This window comes from Lissotriton vulgaris, chromosome 8 (genome assembly GCF_964263255.1).
Source record: "Lissotriton vulgaris chromosome 8, aLisVul1.2, whole genome shotgun sequence".
In the NCBI taxonomy this organism is placed as follows: Eukaryota; Metazoa; Chordata; class Amphibia; order Caudata; family Salamandridae; genus Lissotriton; species Lissotriton vulgaris.
In genome coordinates, this window is record NC_141696.1 from 1434293139 (window position 1) to 1434317369 (window position 24231).

Consider the following 24231-nt stretch of genomic DNA (forward strand, 5'->3'; position numbering starts at 1 on the left):
AAGATGGCACTGGGTGATCTACAATTTAGCTGTGCTGTGAAGTAGTGTGGCTCACTGGTTAGAGGCGGCAGACCCGAGAGCAGAGGACGGCCCGGGACCAGGGTTCGATTCCCGGCGCGGCAGGTTTGTGGACCAGGGTCAGCGGACTCGATAATTCTCCTGCCTCGGTGCCCACTCTGATCAGCGATCACACTCGGCAACTCTGGGCATTAGCTTGCCTCATCTTCACTAACGGCCCCACCAGACCGCTGGGGATGCCTGGTCTCACCCTGGAGATACCCATTAAGGGACCATCTCTCAGGGAAGCCAGGAAGGGTTTCGCAGCGGTCGAAGCCTTGGGACCCTCCGGGTAAGTAGTGCGCTATATAAATGCCTATACATTTACATATACATTTACATTTATAGAAACAGAGACGGTCATTTCACGGCCCTGATTTAGGCAAGATCAGAGTTTAAAGTGAGAGAACTTGTAGAGCTGTGCCTTGAAAAATGTACGGTTACGAGCGGAGTAGAGCGAGTTGTGTATAAACTAGAAGGTCGTGGTGTTTTGGCACATATCGCTGCTTTATTTTGTCCAAGACTTTGGGTAGTGTTTGGTGTTTAGTACTAATTAAGTCCGTAGGATTGCGAGCAGTCTTAGCATATTTAGGAGTTGCCAAGGCTACAAGGAATGTATTGTGCGCTAGATACCGGGGCGCTTCTGCCTCTTTGGTCCTCTAGCTGGATAAGGCAGCACTTGGGGTCAATGGATTTGTCTGTAGTTAGATAGCGAGAGTGCTCTTTTCGATAATTCAAAGTTTGAAGGATCAGAAGGAGATTGTCGCTAGGGATGCTGTCCGACAGAGCGCGGTCTTTGCAAAGGAGCTCATATTTCGAAATGTTTTGTGAATGTGTAGTATGGCGGAGAGGGCCGTAGTCTTGAAGGCCCTGATCGCTGAGTTAGTATTCTATTTACTGTGGTGATACCTTGCAGTCTTGGTACATGTAGAGAGAAGTAAAATTTCTCAACAGAATTTAAATATTCGTTGTACACTCTTCTTGGTAGTTGAGACCAATAAAGCAGCTCTACTCAAGCGTTTCGTATAGTAATAAAACTTTGCTCTAAGATGTGGTTCCATAAAACGTATCAAAATACTGACATTTTAAACCGAGGACCGGATTAAGTGATGTACATTGCTTGAGAATATGCATTGATGTGTATTTTAAACATTTCTTCCCATACAGAGGGAAAAGGGTTTGTTACATCCTGTTTCTTATTGGCATTTATTCTATTGGCATTTATTCTTTGATTGGTGCTGTCTAGCAAAGAGCTTGTTGCATTTAATTATATGATGCAGGGATGTGACAGTCAGCATGTACCTATACAAGCCTTACCATATATCTCGCCAGCTACCTGTGAAGGCATTTCTGAAATAAGTAAACTTAATTCCATCAGCTAGTTGCTGTAATTGATATAGAAGTCATTATGTATCATCATATGTCGCCATAAGCCCCGCCCCTAGCCCCGCCCACTAACCACGCCTCTAACTCATATTAATGAGTACCTGCACTTATTATTTTCAATTTAAAGCACTGCTAGTCAGAATCATTGTTTTAAGGTCATTAATCATTTGAGTCAGAATAAACTAGCACTATAAATACCATAATGCATTATGTTGAAAATTAAGCTCACGACTGAAAAGAAAAATGGTGTAAAATCCATAGAATCTGTGCACGTTGCAGTGTGAGTGAAGATACCTGGAAGTTGTACTACGTATGCTTGTATGTTAAACCCGAAAAAAAATGTTGCAGTGTGAGTGAAGACAGAATTTAAGACCGCGGCGCCTGACTTAAGAGGCAGGAAGCGGCTGCCCGTCTTGTTTATGGGACGCGTTCAACCTATCACGTGCAGAGCGCGCGAGGACGGCTCACCGCCCACGGGAAACGCACACAGAAACTCCCCAGCAGCGCCTACAGGTCTCAGCATGTGGTCACGTCTGTATTAAATATAAACACGAAACCGAAAGCTATCAGACCACGAAAGACGTTAAAGCTCCCCGGTGTGTTTTTTTAGCCGAGAGCTTGCATTTTCTTTCCCCCTGGACGGCCTTCAATTTCAATTTCCCTTAACCGCAGGCCTCGGCGGCTGTGTCATTGATTATCGGTCTGCCCTCACGTAAACGTCCGCAGCGACCTGTGTGACGTCTGGAGACAACTTCTTCAGTGCACCATTGCCTTTCTACTCCTTTGCTTTGAGGTAATACTTCCTTTTACCCAGTTCTGCCGTCCTCACATTAATGCCTCCTCCCTTTCCATATCCTTTTCACATTCTCCTCTCCTGCCCACCACTCATTTCCTTCACTCCTTTCTGTGAGCCTTCTTCTTTTCCCAACCTTTGCTATTCTTTATTTGTTACAAAACCTGTGCCCTGTGCCACTGCACTGTATGAAATAACAAGCATTGGCACATACAATAGGTCTCATCTTTGGGACCTTATAAGTGTATAGCCAGAACGACTGGCTTTGCCAATGTCTTTAAGCTATGGTGTAGAGCATTGTGGCTGCTGTGCAGAATCTTGAAAAGTTATAATAAAAAAGTGCTGTAAGCCTTTGTTTGTGTATATATTATGGCCGACAGAATTGTGACCCATTAAAGAAGATTCTGTGCACCGAATTGTGGTCCGTGCTCCATTCTTTGAAAATTGCAAAGGCCGGTGGACAGTGGAATTCTTGGGATATATATATATATATATAAATATATATATATATATATATATATATATATATATATATATATATATATATATATATATATATATATATATATATATATATATATATATATATATATATCAACCTGTTACTTGCCCACCATTCCCTGGTGCAGATGAACGGGCACGGACCATAGCATATGTATATATATATACATACATACACACCTTTCAATATATGATCACTTCCAAAGGGCATCAAATACAATATATTGGAAGTGACCAATCATCCTGTTAAGTACCTTCATGTCAGTGACACTATGGGATATGAGTCAGTCGGTTTCACTGTGGAATGTTATCACAGTTCGCGTGGTGTGACATCACCTCTACACATCCTTGAACACTACCCCCCATTGTCATGATTTATTTTTCTCCTGAACCAGTTCCTCTTTCATTGAGATACTTACTAATAATAGCTCTTCTAAATATAGATGCATCACGATGGAATGCGCACGTGGTAGACACTCACCCCGGAAGTTCTGCATGAGGAAACGAGTCACACCTTCTCCATTCTGTTCATTGTTCTCTAAAGACGGCCTGCCCAGGGGTTCTCCAGATGGCCTGGGAAAACATTTCTACTGCATGCAATTGGGTGGTATGTGATTATGACACATCTACTGAGATTTGAAGGAGGAAATTCCTGCTCTTTGCAATTATGTCATAGAACTTGTTATTAGCAGATAATGGCTACTACTGGTTTCAGTAGGCATTTCTTGTAACTTTTAGAATTTACCTGTTTTTCCACACAAGAGATATATTCTACAATTCCCAAGATCTTATAAGCCAGTACCCGGGACTAATAGAAACCATTTGTAACTGGTCAAACACAATTTCACCAGGAGAATAAAAACCTACTGAATAATAATGCTTAATCCGCATGGATGCCAGCTGTGTGCATTTTGGCAATCAGACAAAAGCCACACCATCTGCAGGGAGCGACTGAGCAGTTTTGCAGAAGTAGATGGTTTTGGGTAAACGTAATTTAAATCTTGTTTTTATTTTAGGTAAAACAGCTCTAAAGTAGCAAATAGGAGCCAGGGAGGATTTGGCACAGACAATTTTTACTGCAACCGGAACATCTTAAATGCGAGATACTGTATGATAAACTGTATACTGTATGTATAAACATGAATACTATACAATAAACAGTATTGTCTCTAGGAGCCCAGTAGCACGAGATACTGGGTACTAGGATGTGATACGACAGACATGATATTTTTTACATCACACATTTTACATATCATGAAGATTGGGCTTTTTACATTACACATATTTTCACTCAGAGGCACATGGAACAGGGGTCATTTATCCCGAATTACTCCATTTCTGCCCAAGTAAAGAGGCCGAATTAGTACCTGGTTCTCCAGGATGGAAGAGATGTGACATTATAAATGCTTGTTGCAAGTACCATATTTGTGTTATCTGTGCATGAATGAGTGCTGAAGAATTTAGCTCGTTTAGCAATACCACATACATGCATACATGACAAAAACATGCATATTTCACTAATAGTATGAGCTCCCTTGGTCTGACCGGCTCTCCAATAACGATGTCACTGTTGATGGCCACAATGCCTCGAAAGAAGAGCGGTCTACAGATTTAAGACTCTACAGGGTATGAGCGGGTCATATCTCACCATAGACATGGAGGCACGTCCTTCCTATGATGGCTCCTGTTGGGAACACGTTGAAGATGCACTTGTAGCAGCCTTCGTCTCTCAAGCTAACAGAATGGAGAGTTATGGCTGTGGAGTTCAGTTCCGTCCTGGAGAAGTGGACTACACGACTCTTGTAGTGACCCATAAGTTTCTGCCCATAGGCTTTGCTGTAGGTGGCCATGGTGCCACTGAAATCTCCAGGGTCCTTCTGCCACGTGACTTGAAGGACATCATGGGAGTGTTTGAGCTGGCACTGGAGGGTCACTCGGCTCCCTTCCGTTGCAGTCAGAGTCTTCTCGTGAATCACCATGGCAAAACCTGCATCAGAATAAGAGACAAGGTCACTTGCTTCATACATTTACTCTAGCACCTCACCTACAGCTCTGTTTTCACAAATCAGATGGTCTCTATCCTCTCCGTGGAGATGGTCACCTCTCAGCTTTGAGTACATCATGATCATCGTTCTTGAATAAAGTCAATTTGCACCCACGGGTCTACGGTCAAACATACGGATAGATTCTTTCTTTCCGGAATTTAAAAAAAAGTTTCCAGAAGCTCTCATGGAAGCCTGCCACAGCTGGATTGATACAGAGATACTCCTGGAAACTTTCTGAGAATTTTTGTTTTTGCATGAGCAAATACATAAACATGCAAAAATAAAAAAACTTTTTTCTTCTTCACATTGAAATAATTTTTCTCTAATGCGACCTCTCACCTAGCCCTACCAACCCAATTCTGTTGATGTAAGAGTCTCCTTCCTACCCTAGAAAGGCATTACTCCTACCATTTTCAAGAGCAAATGTCTGGCCTTTTGCAAATTTGAAGGTGTCAAAGAGAGCTTCTTAAGTACCCACAGATATGTAAGAATGTGTGCACAAACACAAAGGAGACTCTAGCCTTGTGAAGCTTATTTGTCCCCCCCCCCCCCCCCCGGAGGTGGATTTGCTTACAAAAACAACTTTGCATAAGAATCACCTAATGAGTATGAAATCCAAATTAGTAGTTAAATAAATTAGGCTTGTTCTCATAAACAAAGCTATTTACGTGCCTAAGTGAAACTTACACATTTAAATAGCTTTGTAATTTGTGCCAACTGTGGTTTTCGATTGCAATCATTATACATTACTGCAGAGATACTACTATTGTCTCACCACTAAAATCCCAGGAAGATTTGTATTCAAGAAGAAAGGCCACTGATCTTGAAGATTCTTGACATTACTGTGAGCATTATCTTCGCCTCATCACAAAGCTGACCATGTGAAAACAACTCAACTAAGACAATGTCTCATAGATCAAAAATCAAACAAAACTCTGCCAATCAACAAGTATAGGCAAAGCCAATAGGTCTCACCCATGCAAGAGCTATTGGCTTTGCCAATGTGTTTTAGCTATGTTGTACACCAGCACTGCTGCTCTTCAGCATGGCTAAAGGTTAGTGGCATATAAGAGAATGGCATGGGGGGAATGCTATAGTGTGGAGTGGGTAGGGTGGAGTAGAGTTTCAGAGTGGAGTGGGTAGAGTGGAGTAGAGTCTCATGGCATAGAGTGGAGTAGAATGCCGTAGAGAGGAGTAGAGTGGAGTATGCATGGTGTGCTAGTGCACTGCCATTACCATTACAGACAACACATTTTCAATTGAAATTACCATTACATCTACACAGACACACAGTTTTACTAATACAACTATACAGCGCCAATGATAATGTGTGGAAATCGGCATCACCTGGTGTGTTGATTTGTTTTGACGGTATTAAAATATTATTTCTACCACACTTCAGAATTACAAAAAATATACTTAATTTGTCCTTTCCTAATTCTTTTACATTCTAAAAGATTTGCACATGTAATGCACTGGCATTTAAAATGTTGTTATGTGCTAGACAAATTGCATCATACAACCTTCTACACCGGCAGTATCCAGAAAGATGGTCAAATCAATGCTCTCACTTTGCAGTCAGCGAAAGGAAAGGAAACATCGACCTCCCTCAGAAGACAGAGTCTAACATTCGACCTTTGTCTTTGAATGCACAGCAAATGTGACAAGATAGAAACAACATTTAAAAGCCTGTTTATTGATCATTCACTTCTTGTTTAAGTTATGTTATTAGTAAAGAGCACTGACCAACAAGAAGAGGATCACTGACAGATTGATATTCCTCACATGCATGCAAGATTGATGAACTGGTAGTGACAGGGTTAAGACGATTCAGTGAAGCAGAAATACAGAAGGCAGGAAACCTTTTCAAAGATATACAGTAAGTTTACTGTTGTGAACTGGCATACAAGAAAGGCAACTGAAAACAAGTACACTTCTGGAGTGCCTCACAAAAAGGTTTTCAAAAAGTTCTCAGAATGCGAGCACTCGTTGAAGATATAAGGAGTCAGTCAGAAAGGTGGTAAACAGGCCATGCTTCAAGGAAGGGGCAAAGACCTGTTGGATAGTCTCAAACAAATAAAGTCAGCAAATAGAAAGCAAGCAAATGTGAGCTGCAAAATATAAATGGTAAGCAATGGGTGGAATGCATTCCTAGGGAAAGTTTCAGCATGTTCTCAATTTGTTTTTGTAACTAGACAGCTGCACCGACTGGTAGGCTTCGATCTAAAAAGGCGTAATGCAGCTCAAGGCTAGTTTCCAAAATCCCACAGCTCATTAACTTTTACAGACAGATATCTGAATAAATGCTAAATAACACAGTTAAAATAAGGTAGTAAAAGCCTCGAGAAAGTTCTGAACCACAATTTATTGGAGATGCAACAAACACTATATAGCAGCCTCTCTACAGTCAGAGTACAATCGTTAGTTACAGAATATTAACGATGGAAGAACTACGACATTCTAAATCAGATTGTGCTGTAAGGACTATTCCAATAAAGATGGAGAAACAGGTGTAAACAAAGGGAAGAGGACAAGGATAAAAAAGACAATTTGACATTTAAAATTATAACATTATAGCAAACACATATAGAAAGAGCATGCAATGTACTCTCTGTGCAAATAATGGTGAAACAAGAAATACCGTGGTATTTGGGCACTTTTGATAACATTTAAGAACTCAGATCAGGGAGGATCAGAAAGAGGAGTTGTCAAATTATGTTGAATCCCAATGTCGATCATTATTTAAAAATTACTTTTATTTTACTTTTATATTTAGGGAGGAAGAGGAAAAAGTAAGTATTTATAAAGCAACGTAAAACCCAGAAGAATTAATATTTAATCTAACTATGAACATATAGGGAAATTAACCCCCATTACCACAAAATGTTGACATCATATTCCTAAACGTTTCTTTATCCTTCTGCCTTAAGATGGATGAGAAGCTACATTGGCCACTCTCGGATTTTAAATGAAACCAGCAGACAGAGGACATTTCTGTTCAACTCCATCAAGTACCTTATCATGATTAATAGACTCTCAATAGGAGGATATTATGCTTCTTTTTAAAGTTGCTAGAGGAGAATTCTGGATTCTTGTCGCATTGCAGGAGAAGGATTGCTTCCTACACTGATCTCATTAAAAAGTAGGAGGCTCAAAGAGAAGAGATTCTGCTTGCTGAACCCCAGTAGACCAACAGAGATTTTCAGTTTCTCAGCAAAACTGGAACGAGGGAGATGTGTAGGGGTTGTGGGTTGTGCAGACTGTCTTAAATTGCACTCTTACATCAATGAGGAGTCACTGTGGAGTTAAAAAGACAAGAATAATGGTCAGCCCTTCCAAAGTCAGAACAAACAAGAGCAGCACCATGAAGCACAGCTCTGAGGAAAGGAGGGGAAACAAGATGAACTTTTGGTGTGTCAATGAGAAGATATTATCTTAGTCTGATGTGGAAAGAATGAGGTTCTGAAATACAGTCATTAAGACTTGATAAGGGATAAATTGTCTAACGCCCCAGAGTGCTCGAAGCTGAAAAAGAGCGGAAAGTCAGTTGTTTAGGATGAATCCCATGGATTTGCTTCTGTCCACAATTGTTAGTTAACAATCCACAGATAATGTGAGTCAGTCTACAGGTCAATGGACAAGCTGTTTTTTTTCAGGTAGATTAGTGGGAAATTTGTTTTTTTGGGGGTTGAGTTTTAGGCTACAATAAGACAACCAGTTTGGGATTTTTTTACCAGGATGTTGAACAGCAAAGAAACTTTCTTTAGGGAGGAAATCTTAAGAAAGATTTGGGTCTTTCCCACATCTTACTAAAGTAGGGGAGGCACAAATACAAAATGGACAAGGAAAGCCATTGAATAAAAGTGAAGCAAATTAGAGTGACTGGCAACCTTTCTAAAGCGATACCAAAGGGGATAGTGGACGGAGCACTTGAGAAAATCAAACACTCACCCCCAGCCAACTGATCTGGGTTTAATCTATCATCAGTCTTCAGCTCACTCCACCACCCCAGTTCAGACATGGTCATATGCAAATCAGTCTGACCCTGTGCCTCATGGGAACAGTCCAGTCTGAACTGCCAAGCCATGTCTTCCCTGGACCGGAAACAAGCATCCTGGGACCGGTTTCTGGCGAATCAGCCGTCATCAGCCAGGCTTGCTTGAATCCAGAGGCAAAGTGAGCAAGGGACTCAAGTCTGAGCATACCCTGCCAACTAAGGGCGAACAAAGCGACACCAAAGGGGATAATGGATGAGCGCTTGAGCAAATAAAACACTCACCCCCAGTCAACTGATCTGGGTTTAAACCATCATCAGTCTTTAGCTCACTCCACCGCCCCAGTTCAGATAGGAATAACTGCACTGTAGTATCGGGTTCTGGAGATGCTGCAGGTGAGGGCTGAGACTTCTAAACACCTGTTTGAAGGGAACTATTGTGGAAGGTGCTGCAGCTGGGAATTGAGGCGCAATATAAGAGCTTTGGGAAGTGCTGCAGTGCACCGGTTAAGAATCGAGGTCCTATAGATCAGTTTGGAAAGGCCGCATTTGTAGGTGCTGCAGGTCCAAACCGAGGTGCCCCGGTATTGGTTTTAATGGCATCATGCGCCACATTAGAGGTTGTTGTGGTTGCTTCAGAGGAGGACTGTAAGCTGACGACAGTAAACTGTGAGCTGCGTAGCAGGATCCCCCATCATGGCTTCCTGATATCCCGCACAGAGTGGACAGTGGACTAGGGTACAACTCTGGGTCATCATGTAGAAATCGCTCATATTTAGGACACATCTCAACGTTGGGCATTGGTGTCTTTCATGCACTGTGATTCTTTCTTGTTTTGTGGGTCTAAATTCATAACTGAGGTCCCGGGTAGGCGAAGAATCATAGCGGCTATATTGGGTGGGTGCAATCGCTCTGACGCGCTCTAGCTGCGCATAAAAGGGGACGGACATGTCTCCGCGCAGCGGACGCAACCAGCGGACGTGCCGGACCTGTGCCGGAGTCGTGCCAGAGTCCTGCCCGTCAGCGCCAAGGAGGCGCAGGGGGCCGGGTCGGCTGCTCGATCAGTCAGCCACGGCCAGGCTTGCTTCTACTATGACTCACAGACGCTAACTGCACTCAAACCCCCCGTTAAGAGCTGTCACCACACGCTCACCCCGGAATTGCTTCTTAATACTCCTTCGTGCCACTGCTTTGAGAGATATTCTACCTTGCCCCGCCTTACGCCGCCCCATAAACACTTTAAGGCTGAGAAATCTGAGCCCGGCCTGCCGATCACCGAGGCTGGGTTCCTCATTAATGCTAGGTCCCTAGTCAAAAACAACTTTGCTTTTAGGGACTTTATCTCGGAAAGAAACCCCGCATGGGCATTTGTCATGGAGACCTTGGCCTCCGAGTGCTCTGGGCCTGAACTGTTAAATGCCATTCCCGAGGGATACTCCCTGGCCAGAATGGATAGGCAGGTCCGGAGAGGGGGGGACTAGGAATACTTCACAGAACTTCGATAAAATGCCATATCGAACATCTCCCTGTAGTGTCTTTCCAGGCCATGTACTTTGTCCTTAGCCCCATTCCTACTATCTCCTTTGCGGGCATCCTGATCTACAGGCCACCGGGCCCCAGGTCTAGCTTCAGCCATGACCTATCGCAAGTTCTGGAACCCTATATGGATAGGCCTAATTTAACTATCCTAGGGGATTTCAATTTCCATCTGGAGGATGACACCTCCAGAGATACCACCCACTTGTTGGACTCCATGACTTCCTGTAGACTTACACAAACTGTGATAGGGCCTACTCACTACCCTGGACACACGTTGGATGGGGTTTTTTCCAATGATCCTAGAATAAGGATAGGGACCCCCCTTCCCCTGTCTTGGTCAGATCATTTAGCTGTCCCATTTGCCTTCTCCTTCCTCCTTCCCAATGCTGCGCAGGGAGACTCTAGCAGATGGGAATTAAAGAGAAACTTTTGGGGGGTAAATAATGAAACTCTGGCCCCTTTTCTGTCCAGTCCTATGCCCCTTCCTACCCGGGGAACTGACACCTCGGCCCATGCCCTCCACAATGCTATTTCTAAAGCCGTTGATACTCTGGCCCCGTTGAAACAACACTATACTGCAAGGAAACGCCCCACAGCACTCTGGTTCTCAGACGCTTTCAGAGTGCTCAGGCAGGGCTGCAGAAAGCAGGAGAGGCTCTGGAGACTCCATCTTTACCCCCTTGAAAAAGACATCCACAAGAGACTGCTCAAGGACAGACAGACAGACAAGAAATCCCATTTCACTAAGATCACCACCTCCCTTAGCTCCCCTCGGGAGCTATTTAAAATTGCGGATTCTCTGTGTGCCCTTCAATCTCCTGACCCTATTGAGACCTCACAGGACCTTTGTGATCAAATCTCCACCTATTTCCACGAGAAAGTCTCGAACATTTACTCGGGCCTAGAAGCCTTTAATCATGATTTAGGGCCTCCCTCTGACCTGGAGACTTTTTCACCAGCTGCAACCTCCGTTACACCGCAGGGTGGTTATTTTACTAACTTCCCCCTGCTTACCCCAGAACAAATTAATCTGCTTCTGGACAACCTGAAGCCAGGATCTCCTCTTGACCCCTGCCCTCTAAAATTTACTAAGGAATGCAGGGATGTCCTACTTCCCCCTTTTCTTGAGGTGATCAATCAGGCAATCCTTTAGGGAGTCTACCCAAAGCCCTGGAAACTCGCCTTCGTTAAGCCCCTCCTTAAGAAACCCACGTTAGACCCTGGCATTCTTAAGAACTTTCGCCCCATCACCCTGCTCCCTGACCCACGAAAATACTGGAAACCCACCTAAAAATCCATCTGAGCACCGTTTTAGATCACGCCAGCCTTCTTGACCCGTCTCAACACGGTTTTCGCAAAGCTCATAGCACCGAGTCCGCCCTGACAGTCGTCGCTAATAACATTTGTGCGAAGGTCGACAGTGGCCAGACTACCTTGCTAGTCCTGCTCGACCTCACCGCCGCATTCGACACTCTGTCCCCTGCCATTCTGGCTGGACGTCTGCGGGAAATAGGAGAAATCGGACCGGCGCTCTGCCTTTTAACATCTTTTCTGACTCAGCGCGAACAAAGGGTCAAGTTGGGCGACCACCTCTCCCCTGTCAAGCCTGTGCAGTGTGGGGTTCCTCAGGGCTCGTCCTTGAGCCCCACGCTCTTCAATATATATGTAACACCTTTGGCCAGGCTTGTCAGATCCTTAGGTCTGGAAGTCGTATCCTACGCTGATGACACCCAGATCATGGTTTCCATCTCACATACCGCTGACATCACTGCCCTTAACTTTAAAGCCTGTATGACGGCAGTCGCGGAGTGGATGGTAAGAAACTACCTCAAACTTAACGGGGGAAAAACGGAGGTGATCATTTTTGGAGGAAAGCAGGAGGCTTGGTCTGCGGACTGGTGGCCCTCTGCTCTCAGTGCCTGCCCCACGCCCACTCAGTCCGCTCGGAATCTGGGCGTTATCTTTGACTCCTCGCTTTCCTTCGACAAGCAGGTCAGCAGGACAGCCTCAACCTGCTGCGGGGTTCTGAGAATCCTGAGAAAAATCGCACATTACCTGTCAATCGAAGCCCGTAAACAGGTCACGGGAGCCCTCATAGCCTCCCGCCTGGACTATTGTAATGTACTTTATTTGGGAATTACCAAACAACTTGTCCAGCGTCTCCAAATTGTGCAAAACGCGGCCTCAAGGTTCGTTGTTGACGCTCCTAGGCGTTCATCAGGCTCAGCCATTAGGAAAGATCTGCACTGGCTCCCCATGCAAGCCAGGATTGACTTCAAGGCCTTGTGCCTCACTCATCGTGCCCTTCATGGGCTCGGGGCAGAAGACATCAGTTCCCTTGTGTCCCTCTATGTCCCCGGTTGGGTCCTTCGCTCAGTGAACAAAAACCTTCTCGCTGTTCCTAGAACTCTGAAGGCAAGATGGGGCGGGAGGGCTTTCCTCTCCCTTGTCCCTAGGATGTGGAACGCCCTTCCTGCGGAACTTAGGGATCAATTCTCTCATTCTCAGTTCCGGAAGGCCTTGAAGACCTGGCTCTTCAGGGAAGCCTACCTCTAGCCGGCCTTCCTCCTCTTATCACACTCAACTTTTCTTTCCATATTCAGCGCCTTGACGTCTTCGGGCTAAGTTGCGCTATACAAGTCTATTATAATCATCATCAGGCTTAACTTAGAGGCAATGTGTAAAGTATGTATGCAAAGCTTAAACAGTAATAAAGTGGAAACAAAACAAAACAAATCCCAAACTAACTTAGAAAAATAGGTAATATTTCAATAAACAAAATGACCCCAAAACAACAAAAATGCAGCAAGTAGAACCAGAGATATGATTTTTTAAAGTTTGAATTAAACTAAAAAAGCCCCAAACGCAGTTATTTGGTCGTGCTAGACCATGTCAAAGACAAAGGTTAACGCCGATGGTGATGCAGCATGGGTCAGATACAGCAATCAACTTTATCCCAGAGACATTTTACCCTTCAGACTTCGAAAATTTTCAGGAGAAAAGGTGGTCATCAATGAGTGGTCTGCAAGGCAAGCTGCTAGCCAGATCTGAAGCTGGGCTAGATGATAGAAAGCTGCTGAATAGCGGGATCCCGCTACGATCATCGATGAACGTGGGAAAGCTCAGAGCGGGGGAAGTTTGAAGTCTCTGCCCAAGAAAGCCTTGATGTCGACGGGTTGCTGTTCAGCTTCGGTCACAATGAAACCCTTTACGTTTGGACTTAGAAACTTTTTGGGAAGTCAGATCTCCTTCAGCAGGACACAGCAGCAACTGGAATCTGACGGGCAATAAGACATCTTCGAATTAGGTCTCCGTCACCTGTTGGTTCTCTGAAGGCAAAAGTTAGCAACAAGTTTCAAAGTCCCTGCTCTAGCAGTTTGGATAAGAGGAGCACACTCTAACACTAGCCACATGTCAGGACCTAGGGGGACACAACTTGTGGCTTAAGACTTACTCCAAGAGAGGCCAGGGCAGGAAAGGTTGGAACTGGGCAGTTACAGGTAGAGCAGCCTCTGGAGTATTGTTGTGTCCCTGTAGCTCAAACAGGAGGTCAGGTAACTGACCCTTGGAGTCACGTCTAGGGTCCTGGTGCTTCAAGGCAAGCAAGTGCAGTCTTCCTTCAGGTTCTTCAGACAGCAGGTAGTGCATCATCTGATTTTCCACCAGTCCTGGGGTGTCCTTAGGACAGAACTGGGGAACTACATTTATGCCCAGTGCCAGCCTATGGGTGGTGGAAACTCCTGGCCACTCCCTAACGAATGAGGGAAAGGTACCCGGGGGAAACCTGATCCACTTTTGCTTCCTGTGTGTTTTACTGTAAACTATCCCAGAGTACCCCTATCTCCCTTAAACCAATATGGATGAAGCTTTCTTCCCCCGGTCAGAGCTCTCTGTGCCCTCCCAGAGGTATGGCTATGGAAATGGGCAAACCCTCCCTGTGGTCACTCCAAACCTGTTTTTGGAAAGCCTACCCTCCCATTGGATTTGGAACCAACCTGGCTAGTAACACAAAAGGGAGGCAAGTCTAGGTGTCAGCCACATGTGCCAGTGGCATGGTAGGCATCATTTGGAGTTCAGTAAGAGGCTCGGTACAGTACCTTCAGGCAATCAAGCTCAAGAAGGAAACCCACCTCCACACAAAAGATCTCTGTCCACTGTCTGAGAGCAATCCACATCACACCGCAGGGGAGCCATTTAGGAGTAAGGTGACACTGGACACTGGCAGAAAGGCCCATTTGGCTAAGTCAGGAAAAAGAAAACTTTCTGAAATTGTCATTTCTAAAAATAGTAATATAGAATATGACTTAACCATTTAGTTGGTTAGGTCAAGCCTAGCGCAGCCCGCATGCGCTGCTCTAGAATCGACCTCTTGGAATCACTTCAGCTTTCTTCAGCTTTTGTAGAAGCTCGTGCATGTGGTGCTCACACGCACTTGGCCTTTGCATCTGGCTTTAGTACGCAATTGGCCAAAAGCGTGTGGATGTCCCAGCTTCTTGGGGAATGTTTACACACAGAGCGTTTGCTCTCGGGAGCCAGCAGCGGCGCGCAGGGGCCATCTGTTTATAATTAGTGTGGCTGCGCTTGTCTCCCACACAGTCTCTCCTCCCCCTCTTGCAGGCCGTGGTTGTAATGACACTTATCCTCTTTGTTGTCCTTTAGTCACAATCTTTACTCAATTTTTATTGAATGATAAAAGACGAAATAATCATGGCTCAATTTGCCCCTCTGGCCTCTGGGACCCAGTGCAACTGCACCTGTTGTACTTATGGAAGATTCCCCCCTGAGCAGGAAGGGAGGGGCTTAGGGGATTGTATTGGAAACAGAAATAGCGTCACAGTTTTAATTCGGAACTTGTACCTGAGAAAAGTGCAACTGTAAAAGACAGCACAGTGTGGGAGTGTGGGGCAATGGACTTTAAATAAACCTCAGTTTGTGTAAGATAGAGTGGTGGGCTAAGCTTTTGCTGCTGTGATCTTGTACAACCTGCAAGTTATCGTGGTGGGCTATGGCCCTGCTGTAATTTTGTTCAACCTGCAAGTTATCGGTTTGACTTGCAGCAGACCCTCGAGTCGCAGCCTTCCGATTCTGAGATAGTATTTGTAATTGGTTCGGAGAAATAGTAATCAAGACCAACTAGTATTTATAGCGCCGTGAACTTGCAAGCACATGTGAAAAGTCAGTCCGCATGTCTATGCTAATAGCTTCACAGAACGAACTCTGAAAATGAGCCAGTCTGTTAGAAATGAAAATGTTCCTGGCACCGAAACTGACTTGCAGCTACCAAGAATGTTTACGGAGGTATTATGTATGTGTGTGTGTATATGTGTGTTTGCATGTGTGAAGGGGGGGCTCACAACTAGCCATATTTTAGACCGAAAGACTTATCCTCATATGCTCTAGGTAAGCCCATGGAACAAAGCACTCTGAAAATACAAAACGAAGTGTTGATAGGCGCTATGAGCTCCCAGGCCACTCGGGCGTCATTAGAACAATAGCTCAAGGGCAGTGCGTGCGCCTACGGTAGCCATTTGTAACCTGAATAGTGCAAAGCAGACTCTGCCTTTCATCCTTCTCAGGTCAATGAAATGAGAACACTTGAGGTTGGTAATTGTTACTTCTGTTTCACGGGCACTGAGCACGCATCTCGTAATCACCCCCCCACCAAAATAAAAACGAAACACCGGACCCTTAAATGCTGAGCTGTTAGTATGGGAGGTGGGCAGAGGGAGGGTTATCTTCTGAGGTCACAGGTCAGTATCAAGGAGAGCGCTGTGATGCCATGCAGTGCCTACCCCTCTCTCCATCCGTCTTATGCCCCCATGCTTCACCCCTCCTCTCACCTGGCACCTTTGCTTTTCCTTACCAACACTCCTGCTCTTCCCCATTCAAAATGGGAGGGAACGGGGCTGCAACGTCTTCTAGATGACTAGACAGCTCTGCAGGTTTGCGCGCCTGCTGAGGAGATCTGTATACAGTGGAATTAGCGTTGTATCTTCCTTGACTAGATTAGTCTGTCATCCTTCTGAAGTCGATACAATGAGACCTTTTAAGACTGCTTGTGGTTTTATGAATATGGAAGACATCCGTGCAGGCGACATTAAGGACATTGGCATATTGTTGACCAACTTCCCCAAAAAAAAATAGTAATCTTTTAAATATGTTTTTTGTGTTTGTAAAATCCTATGACAAAATTTGAAATCCTGTATATGTTGTTACTTATTCTAATTTGTTTTTACTTTGCCTTTTTAATAAATAATTGATCAATATTTTTATACAAAATACTACTGTTTCATGTCTTTGTTGATACCTGTGGGCACCATTCACATTCAAGTGTAAATTTGGTAACTAATGTAACACTACAACCTCCTTGCACTCCTAGGGAAGACCCCATGACCAATTAGTGATCTGATTGATAGTGAACCCAGGAGAAGGAACTCTGATTGTTTGATATTGTTGACCAACTTCCCACCCCACACCCCCAGAGGCAAAGGCTGACCTGCTCGGGAGATGGAACCACGGCCTTGGCAGCAGGACACAACGCTGGTTGGACCCGGAGACGGCACAGCTGGCAAAGGGGCCTCGTGTCATGGATGGCGCCTTTATCTGGCCCCAGAATCGTACCCATAAACAAGGTCGGATTGGGACAGCGGACACAAAAATAAACGTGCCTCACTGTTAGTGAATCACATAGCTTAAAAAAGTGACCAAAAGTTGCCCAAGTGCTCGAATGGGGGCAGTTTTAAACCTATAAAGACACGCTACTTAGGTGTTTTTGCAAAGTAAGGGAGAATGTCTGCATGTGTGCTTGTGGCAGACAATGTGTGCCGTAATAGCAAACAAATGAACAGCAAAACCCACCCAGACCATAAAACACGACCACAAACAGCAAACACGCATTGGCATAGCCAATATGCCTTGCCTTTGGGACCTTATAAGTGTTTAGCCATGCAACAGTTGATGTTGTTGCACCAAGGATATTGTGCTGGATAACTAAACACTTATAAGGTCCCAAAGGCGAGACCTATTGGCTATGCCAATGCTTGTTTTTAAATTAGTATTAATATGAGTCCTTGCATAGTTTTTCTAGCAGCTCCCAAACAGAAACGAAGTACCATAAGTTGTTATGGTGTATCTCAGTGTTTTTCTATGGCTGAGCCAGCCTTGCCAAAGTGAACAAGCACTGAGAAAGCCAATAGGCCTGGCGTTGGCCGCCAGCCTTCTTGCAAGTTTTGCTTTGTTGTTCCTTACTATTGTGTGGGAATATACCGGGTCTTTATCAATCTAAAAACAAATCATTTGCTCAATGCAAAAAACACACATTACCATAGTGCTCTGGCACTGAAGGGAACTACTTTGTGTGTGGTTGTGTTCCTTGTGAAAGAGCAGCATGCCATAACTCATTGTCAAGTCAGCCAATGGCTGAAGTGGGCTAATGCACTGCCCAATAATGCATGCTGGAGTGGGTGGAAAATAATGTGAACAACACCAACCACAGACTAATGGGAAAAGTCTGGCTGAAACCCCTCTAAGTAACTATGTTATACACAACATTTGAGTAAAATTCAAAGGCCTTGGCTAACAGAGAACTAATAAAAAATCAATTGTGCTGGCCCTGGCTGCAAGCCGCTTACCTTTGAGAGAGAAAGGTTTTGAGGATAACCGGTGACTCCGTAAATAAATTCCACTTAACTTTACAGTATCTAAACTGACCCATCCTTTAAATGCTGGAAAGGTATCACAGAGCTGGCCCCCCTGGACCTAAGTTGGACACCCACGGAAGAGATGGTCAGGCACTATTAATTCTAAACTTGAGTGAGTGTTAGCTACAGTTGAATGCTCCTACTTTAGCACTCTAATCATAGAAAGATAGATAGATAGATAGATAGATAGATAGATAGATAGATAGATAGATAGATAGATAGATAGATAGATAGATAGATAGATAGATATGTATTAAGGAAGGCCTGCAAGCACATCAACATATATATAGCAGATTGATTTTGTCAAACACTCTCTCCTTTTCTAGAACCTCTTCTCTACATCGTCTCTTCTATCTTCTTTGTACTTCTCAATATTTTTTATTCTCTATCTAACCCTCTTCTCATTAGACCATGCATGACAACTGAAACTTTCTGTTGGCCATGCATGGCTTTTTGCAGCACCTGCCACCTTTCTTGGACGAATGTGCTTTTCTCCAGTTCCCCAGTCCAAGATGCCTACCATCCTGGGGGACTCCTGGAACTGGAGAAGTCCACTACGATCATGGAACAAAGAAGTTAGTGCAATGTGGGCATCATATCCCTGCAGTTTGTTGTCAATTCTTGTTTGGAAAGACATCACACTGCATGGATTTGTTGGTTTTTATCTGCTTTAGGGCAGACAACAACACATTGATGCCCACCACACTACTTTCACAGCACGGTGGACTCCAACGTGTCCTCCATAGTACTGGAAAAAAAAAACAATTCTGGTAATGCACAAAAAAAATAATTTTCCATAATCAAAATTGGCAGGCAATGAAAAAGCCTCTCACGTGTCCCAAATCTGATAATTTTTTTTGCTGTATTATGGAAAATGCCAAGCGAACCAACGTTACACAGCAAAGCGAAAGTGAAGCAGACCGCTCTAATGGAATCTGCAATGATTGACAAATGTCCTACTGCACAGCTTTCCTACACTTCCCCCAATAACAATAGTAGCCACATGTGTGACTGCGCTATCACCCGAGAAAGGAAAGGCTCCAAAAGGTCTTTATGACACAAGCAAAGATTACGATTTTGCATTGCAAATTGGCCAGTTCTAGTGATGTGGGTAGCTGTAGGATTTAGGTCAGGGCTCCGTCAGCACCCAGGGAAACTTGTCGGGCTGAGATATTTCTGAAAACAAGCTTGCTAGCGTAGTCTGGGGTGGTGTAATCTGCGTAGATCCCAAAACTCTTTCTTACCCAACGATCCTGCGAACACCAAACTTTGCGAAATCACATATTTTCCTGATATTTCTGTGAAGGAAAATTCCAGAAGCTGTGAGAAGCCATACATTTTTACCCCCATGTGTTCTCACATGTCTCCCAATAAAGATGCTACCCCAAATGTGTACCAGATATTATCCAGTTAGTACCTTAATTACGTATGACCTCATAATTGCAATTTATTTGCTATGACCATAAATCAGACAAATAAAGTACAATTTTAATTGAATCAATCAATTTCAAAAAGAAGATTCATACTACACACCTCATAAATAAAAATATGCAAACATTAGAAAATGGTAGTCGATGTTCTGTGCAGATGTGCACAGAGGTCAATTATAACACAAATACTTTCAGCCTCAGAGGCCCCGGTTATGGTTTCTACAATATTTTGTTCAAGGAGATGAATCCTAAGCATGTTTAGCCTGGCAGGGTTATCTAGATATTAAACCATCTTTGAAAGACTGTCTGCTATAGCAGCCCTTTGTGACGTGACAGGCTATATTGGGTCAGTATAGACTTACCCCCTTGCTAGTTAGGGTTAAGCGTGGGTTTGAAATTCTCCTATGCTCACGGAGTTTGCAGAGTTTTTCCCACTCTGCGTAGCGCGCAGAGTTCTGAAAAACTCTGCTTTGCTATGCGGAGCTTTTTCCTCGCTCGCGGTTGCCAACGTTTAGTTGTCAAGTGTAAGTGAGGAAAATATTACTCCAGATCACCTCCCTCCCAGTGAGATTTTGCAATGCATGCGGTCGTGGATGGTCGCTACCGCTCGCATTGAGAAACCTTATGCTCGTACTGTGGAAGCTGCCACTCGAGGAGAACATCTACTCGAGCGGTTGAAAGAAGCAGTGCTCTCTTGCACTGCGCGTGGTTAGACAAACACCCAGTACTAAAAATCAGTGCGAAGAGTGTGACATAACTCACTCCACATAGCGGACCTCTGCGAACTCCGCCCAGGCCTAGTTAGGGTATTTGCAGCTGTCTGTACTGGGGACATTAACCTAACAAACTATCTGGTTTTTGCAAACAAAATAACAATCTGTAGAGCAGATACATTGTCTCAACAGCCTATATTTTACAACAGTCCAGTGTAGGCTGGAGCAATGGGAGCCAAACTTAAATCATACCTAACTTGTGATAACTCTGCCCTAGCACACTAGGTTAATCAAAGCACCATGCTATATTGGAATCTGGAGTTTCCTGATTGAACATTGCTTGTAAATGGCTGGTAGGTTTAGATAGTGACAACCACTTATGTGTCAGGAATAGGACTTGCCATGAAAGATGCTGGCTTAAGAACAACATGACCCTATATGAAAGGGGAAAAGGGAGTTCAGCTAATGCCCATTGAATTATTAGCCCCTCAAATTAGCTACTCACACACAATAATGTTGCGTCCCACGGGATTCTATCAAATCTCCCCTATTATTCACCATCTACCTAACCTTCTTAACCAAGCCTGATTTAATCAATCAATCTCACCTGTAACAACTATGTAGATGGCACCCAAATACATTTTTCTAAAGTGTAGACTGAAAGACCTCTACAATTTAAAACTTGATGATTGCCTTCGGACCATAAACACATGAATGATGAATAACCATATAACACTAAATACTGCAAATACAGTACAGTACAGGACCTGCAGGCAATGACAAAAACACCAGCTTACTCCCACTTGGCCTAAGGAACACGAGGCCCCTCCAACAATGTCAGGAGAAATCAGAAACTTAGGTGTAACCATGGATTCAGATCTATATTTGACTCAATATGTTAACATAAAACAGAGTGCTTTCTACAAAATGAAAAGACTGCGCTGCATCCTCTCACATCTTGGATATCAACAGAACGTACAACCCAACCTCACAACCCTAATCTACAATCTTGACCTTGGCGCATCCACATTTATCATACGCAAATTACAACTCATCCAAAATGCTGCTGCAAGACTTCTTCTCTTCCTTTACAAGAGAACACAAAACTCCAGTCTTCCAATCACTTCAAAAGTTACCTACAGCAATAAGGGCTATATTCAAGGCACTTTGCCTTGTACACAGAGCTCCAAGGAAGTGGACCGCTATACCTGTACTCTAACTTCAAGCAATAACAAGCATTTACAATGCAATAGGTCTCGCAGCATTAAAGTTTGAGTTATTGGCATTGTGTATGACAATGCCAATAGTTTTAACTTTCGCAAATGTGACACCTATAGCATTTCTATTGCAATTTGTGTTGTATTTACGTGACTTAGATGTATTGATATTACAAATAATAATGGCTTTTATTTTTTTTAAATAATTAATACTGAAATAAAAGTTATTGTAATTCATAATCACAATAGCTTAACATTTTGTAAATATCTTTTGTAAATTAGGTGCCATGCTTACCAGTAAAAGGCTGGCTCTAAGGGAGTCAGTTTTCTGTAAGAATGTCAACAGGCACCAAAGGCACGCAGCTGCCGAAGATAAAGTGCGGCGGCAGTTGTGCCAATTTTAATTAAAAAAATAAAATCATGATTCTGGGCAAATTAGTTGACATCACTGTGCAAAAAATTGTAAATATGGGTGGAATGTAACATGATCCGGTTCATGCTCTGTTACCAACCATGTGGGTTTTCTTCAGATCCATACAAACATACGTACATTATCTGGGGGTGGATGTGTGTGGGGTTGTGTGTGTGGGTGGGTGTGTGTGTGTGGGGGTGTGTGTGAGGGTGTGGGGGTGGGGGTGTGTGTGTGTGTTGGGGTGTGGGGGTGGGGGTGGGGTTGTGGGGGTGGGGTGGGTTGTGTGTGTGTGGGGGGGTGTGGGGTTGTGCGTGTGAGAGGTTGTGTGTGTGGGTGTGTGTGGGGTTGTGGGTGGTTTGGACTAGCTCGCTGTGCTCGCTCGCGTTACCGTGTCCCTGAAAATGTTTTCACAAAAAGGTGTGTCACCAACATGAAAAGTTTGGAAAGCTGTGCATTAAGCTAATGCATGCAGACAGGTGTTTTGTTACATGGAGTCTCACAGATTTAACTCGTATGCAAGGATTTTGGTGTTGGTTACTTCCTTTGACAATCCCTGGATTTAGGGGAGCTGCACTGTGAAAACCCTTTGCACGGCTTGCAATACATAGTTGTCTGTCAGGCCCTTGTATTAAAAATAAAGGAAAATGTCACACACATATAAGTCGTATATGGACGATCTTGGGATCAGCTCTCTTCTATCTGAGTATCGTTCATATTCTGCTTCACCATGCGATGGCATACTGGGTGATGCCGTGGCCCGTGGGTGAACAGCGTTTGGCAGATCACATGTACACATCTGCCTTAAAATGAGTATGCTTCTGGAAGAATTTTGCACTTTGTTTTAAATTGTATCTTGGTCTTTTTAAAGTTTCTATTTTCATGGATGAAATATGTAGCTTTTATGATTCACTTTGTGATTTCTAATAAAGCTTACTTAGATTTGATTTGATTTGTATGCTTCAGTGTCTCGGCTGGTGGCCAGTGCTCAGTTTTCAATGTTTTCCCTGAATAGATTCCCTTTCCTTTTTTCTCAAGCGCGCCCTGAGTGCACCTCCCCTCAAAGTACTACTGATAGCTTGCCGCTCATTTAATCTACACTGTGCTGCATCTTTTGTGAAGTGGTATTGTCCATAGTGTATCTTACCTTTCCATGACAGCCACAATGTTTAGAAGCAGTATGTTGGCCTCCTTGGATCAGCGCAACAGTGACATACGCTTTAGCATTTGAAGATGGCCACCCAGGGCAATGTTGACTGCACACCTCTCTTGGTATGGTATTGTGCATGGTGTATCATTGTTTTCACTGCTCCCAGATCGTAAACATGTTGCTTCTAAACGTGGCAGCATCATTGGAACTTTGAAACAATGTTACAATGTGTACAAGACAGTTATCTACTGGTATGTTTAATTTTATTTTTATTTTGCAAGTATATATCCCTGTCAGGGCTAGAAGGCATCGTGTTTTCTTTTTTCTCCTTTTCTAGTTTTAGTTAACCATATGCTTGCTAAGTGAATGTGTTTGCTTTGTTGTGGTTAGGTAAATAGGTGAATGGAAGCATGAGTCAGGAAAAATGAACGTACGAGAGCTACAATGAGTGGCAGAGTGCGTGCCTAAACTCACCAGTGACTGAAGAGGCACTTTCAGTTATATGCCAGATCTATTCACATTTCCAATGCTTGTTAAGACTATTGTCCGCCAGTTCTTTAGAATACACTAGGCGTGGTAGGACTTGGCTGAAGGCCAGAGGGATTTGCAAGAACCTGCAGGACCCCTGGATGAAGGATGCACATTGACAGCACCGCTCATGAGCTCTTGTCTGTCGATGTGTGTCGGCACAAGTCACCTGGTTTGAGAGCCTTCTTCTGCATCGTGGCCCAGCTAGCAACGCACAAATATGCGAGACTGAATATGCATCTGTCAGCTATATATACTAAGAGTTAGAGCATATCTGTAAGATTTTATTAAGTTTACCCCACTATGCACTTTCGGATCTTGAAAAAAATGCTTCTTTTCTGGACAAGGAAACGATGGCAAGCTTTTCCTACCATTTATATTTGTAAACATTACAAAAAGTCGCTTATCAAAACAAAGTAACTTAAAATCAATAACCAAAGAACTGAGACTTGAAATACTGCTCATTTAAACCTCAAACAGATCCACAACACTTTTCAAAATGAAGTGAAGTAACTTGGGGATGTGAAAAGGGCCCTTTGAGCTACATCTACTAGGGCAGAGCTTAGCAGTATTAACGTGACTGCTGTACTTGAAAATTCGCAAGTTCCTCAAAGCGGGCTCGACAATAAAAAACAAGCTGGATTTGTTTTTAAAAACCAAGTTCAGCAGAGGGGATGAGTCTGCAGGCAAAGCCAAGCGAAAATACTGAAATAAAAAGTCATTTTTGTAGATAACGCTCAAGTACCCACGAACCAGTGCATGCTGCAAA

General features: G+C 43.8%; 1 protein-coding gene across 1 annotated transcript in view; it reads right to left on the bottom strand.

Moving 5' to 3' along the window:
- The window catches only part of LOC147698890 (nectin-3-like), a 49841-nt gene that overhangs the window by 21829 nt on the left and 3781 nt on the right, over positions 1-24231 (bottom strand). Inside the window, exon 2 of the mRNA XM_086933528.1 lies at positions 4386-4724. Coding sequence (XP_086789654.1) covers positions 4386-4724 — 339 coding nt within the window. The remainder of the gene's footprint in view (positions 1-4385; positions 4725-24231) is intronic.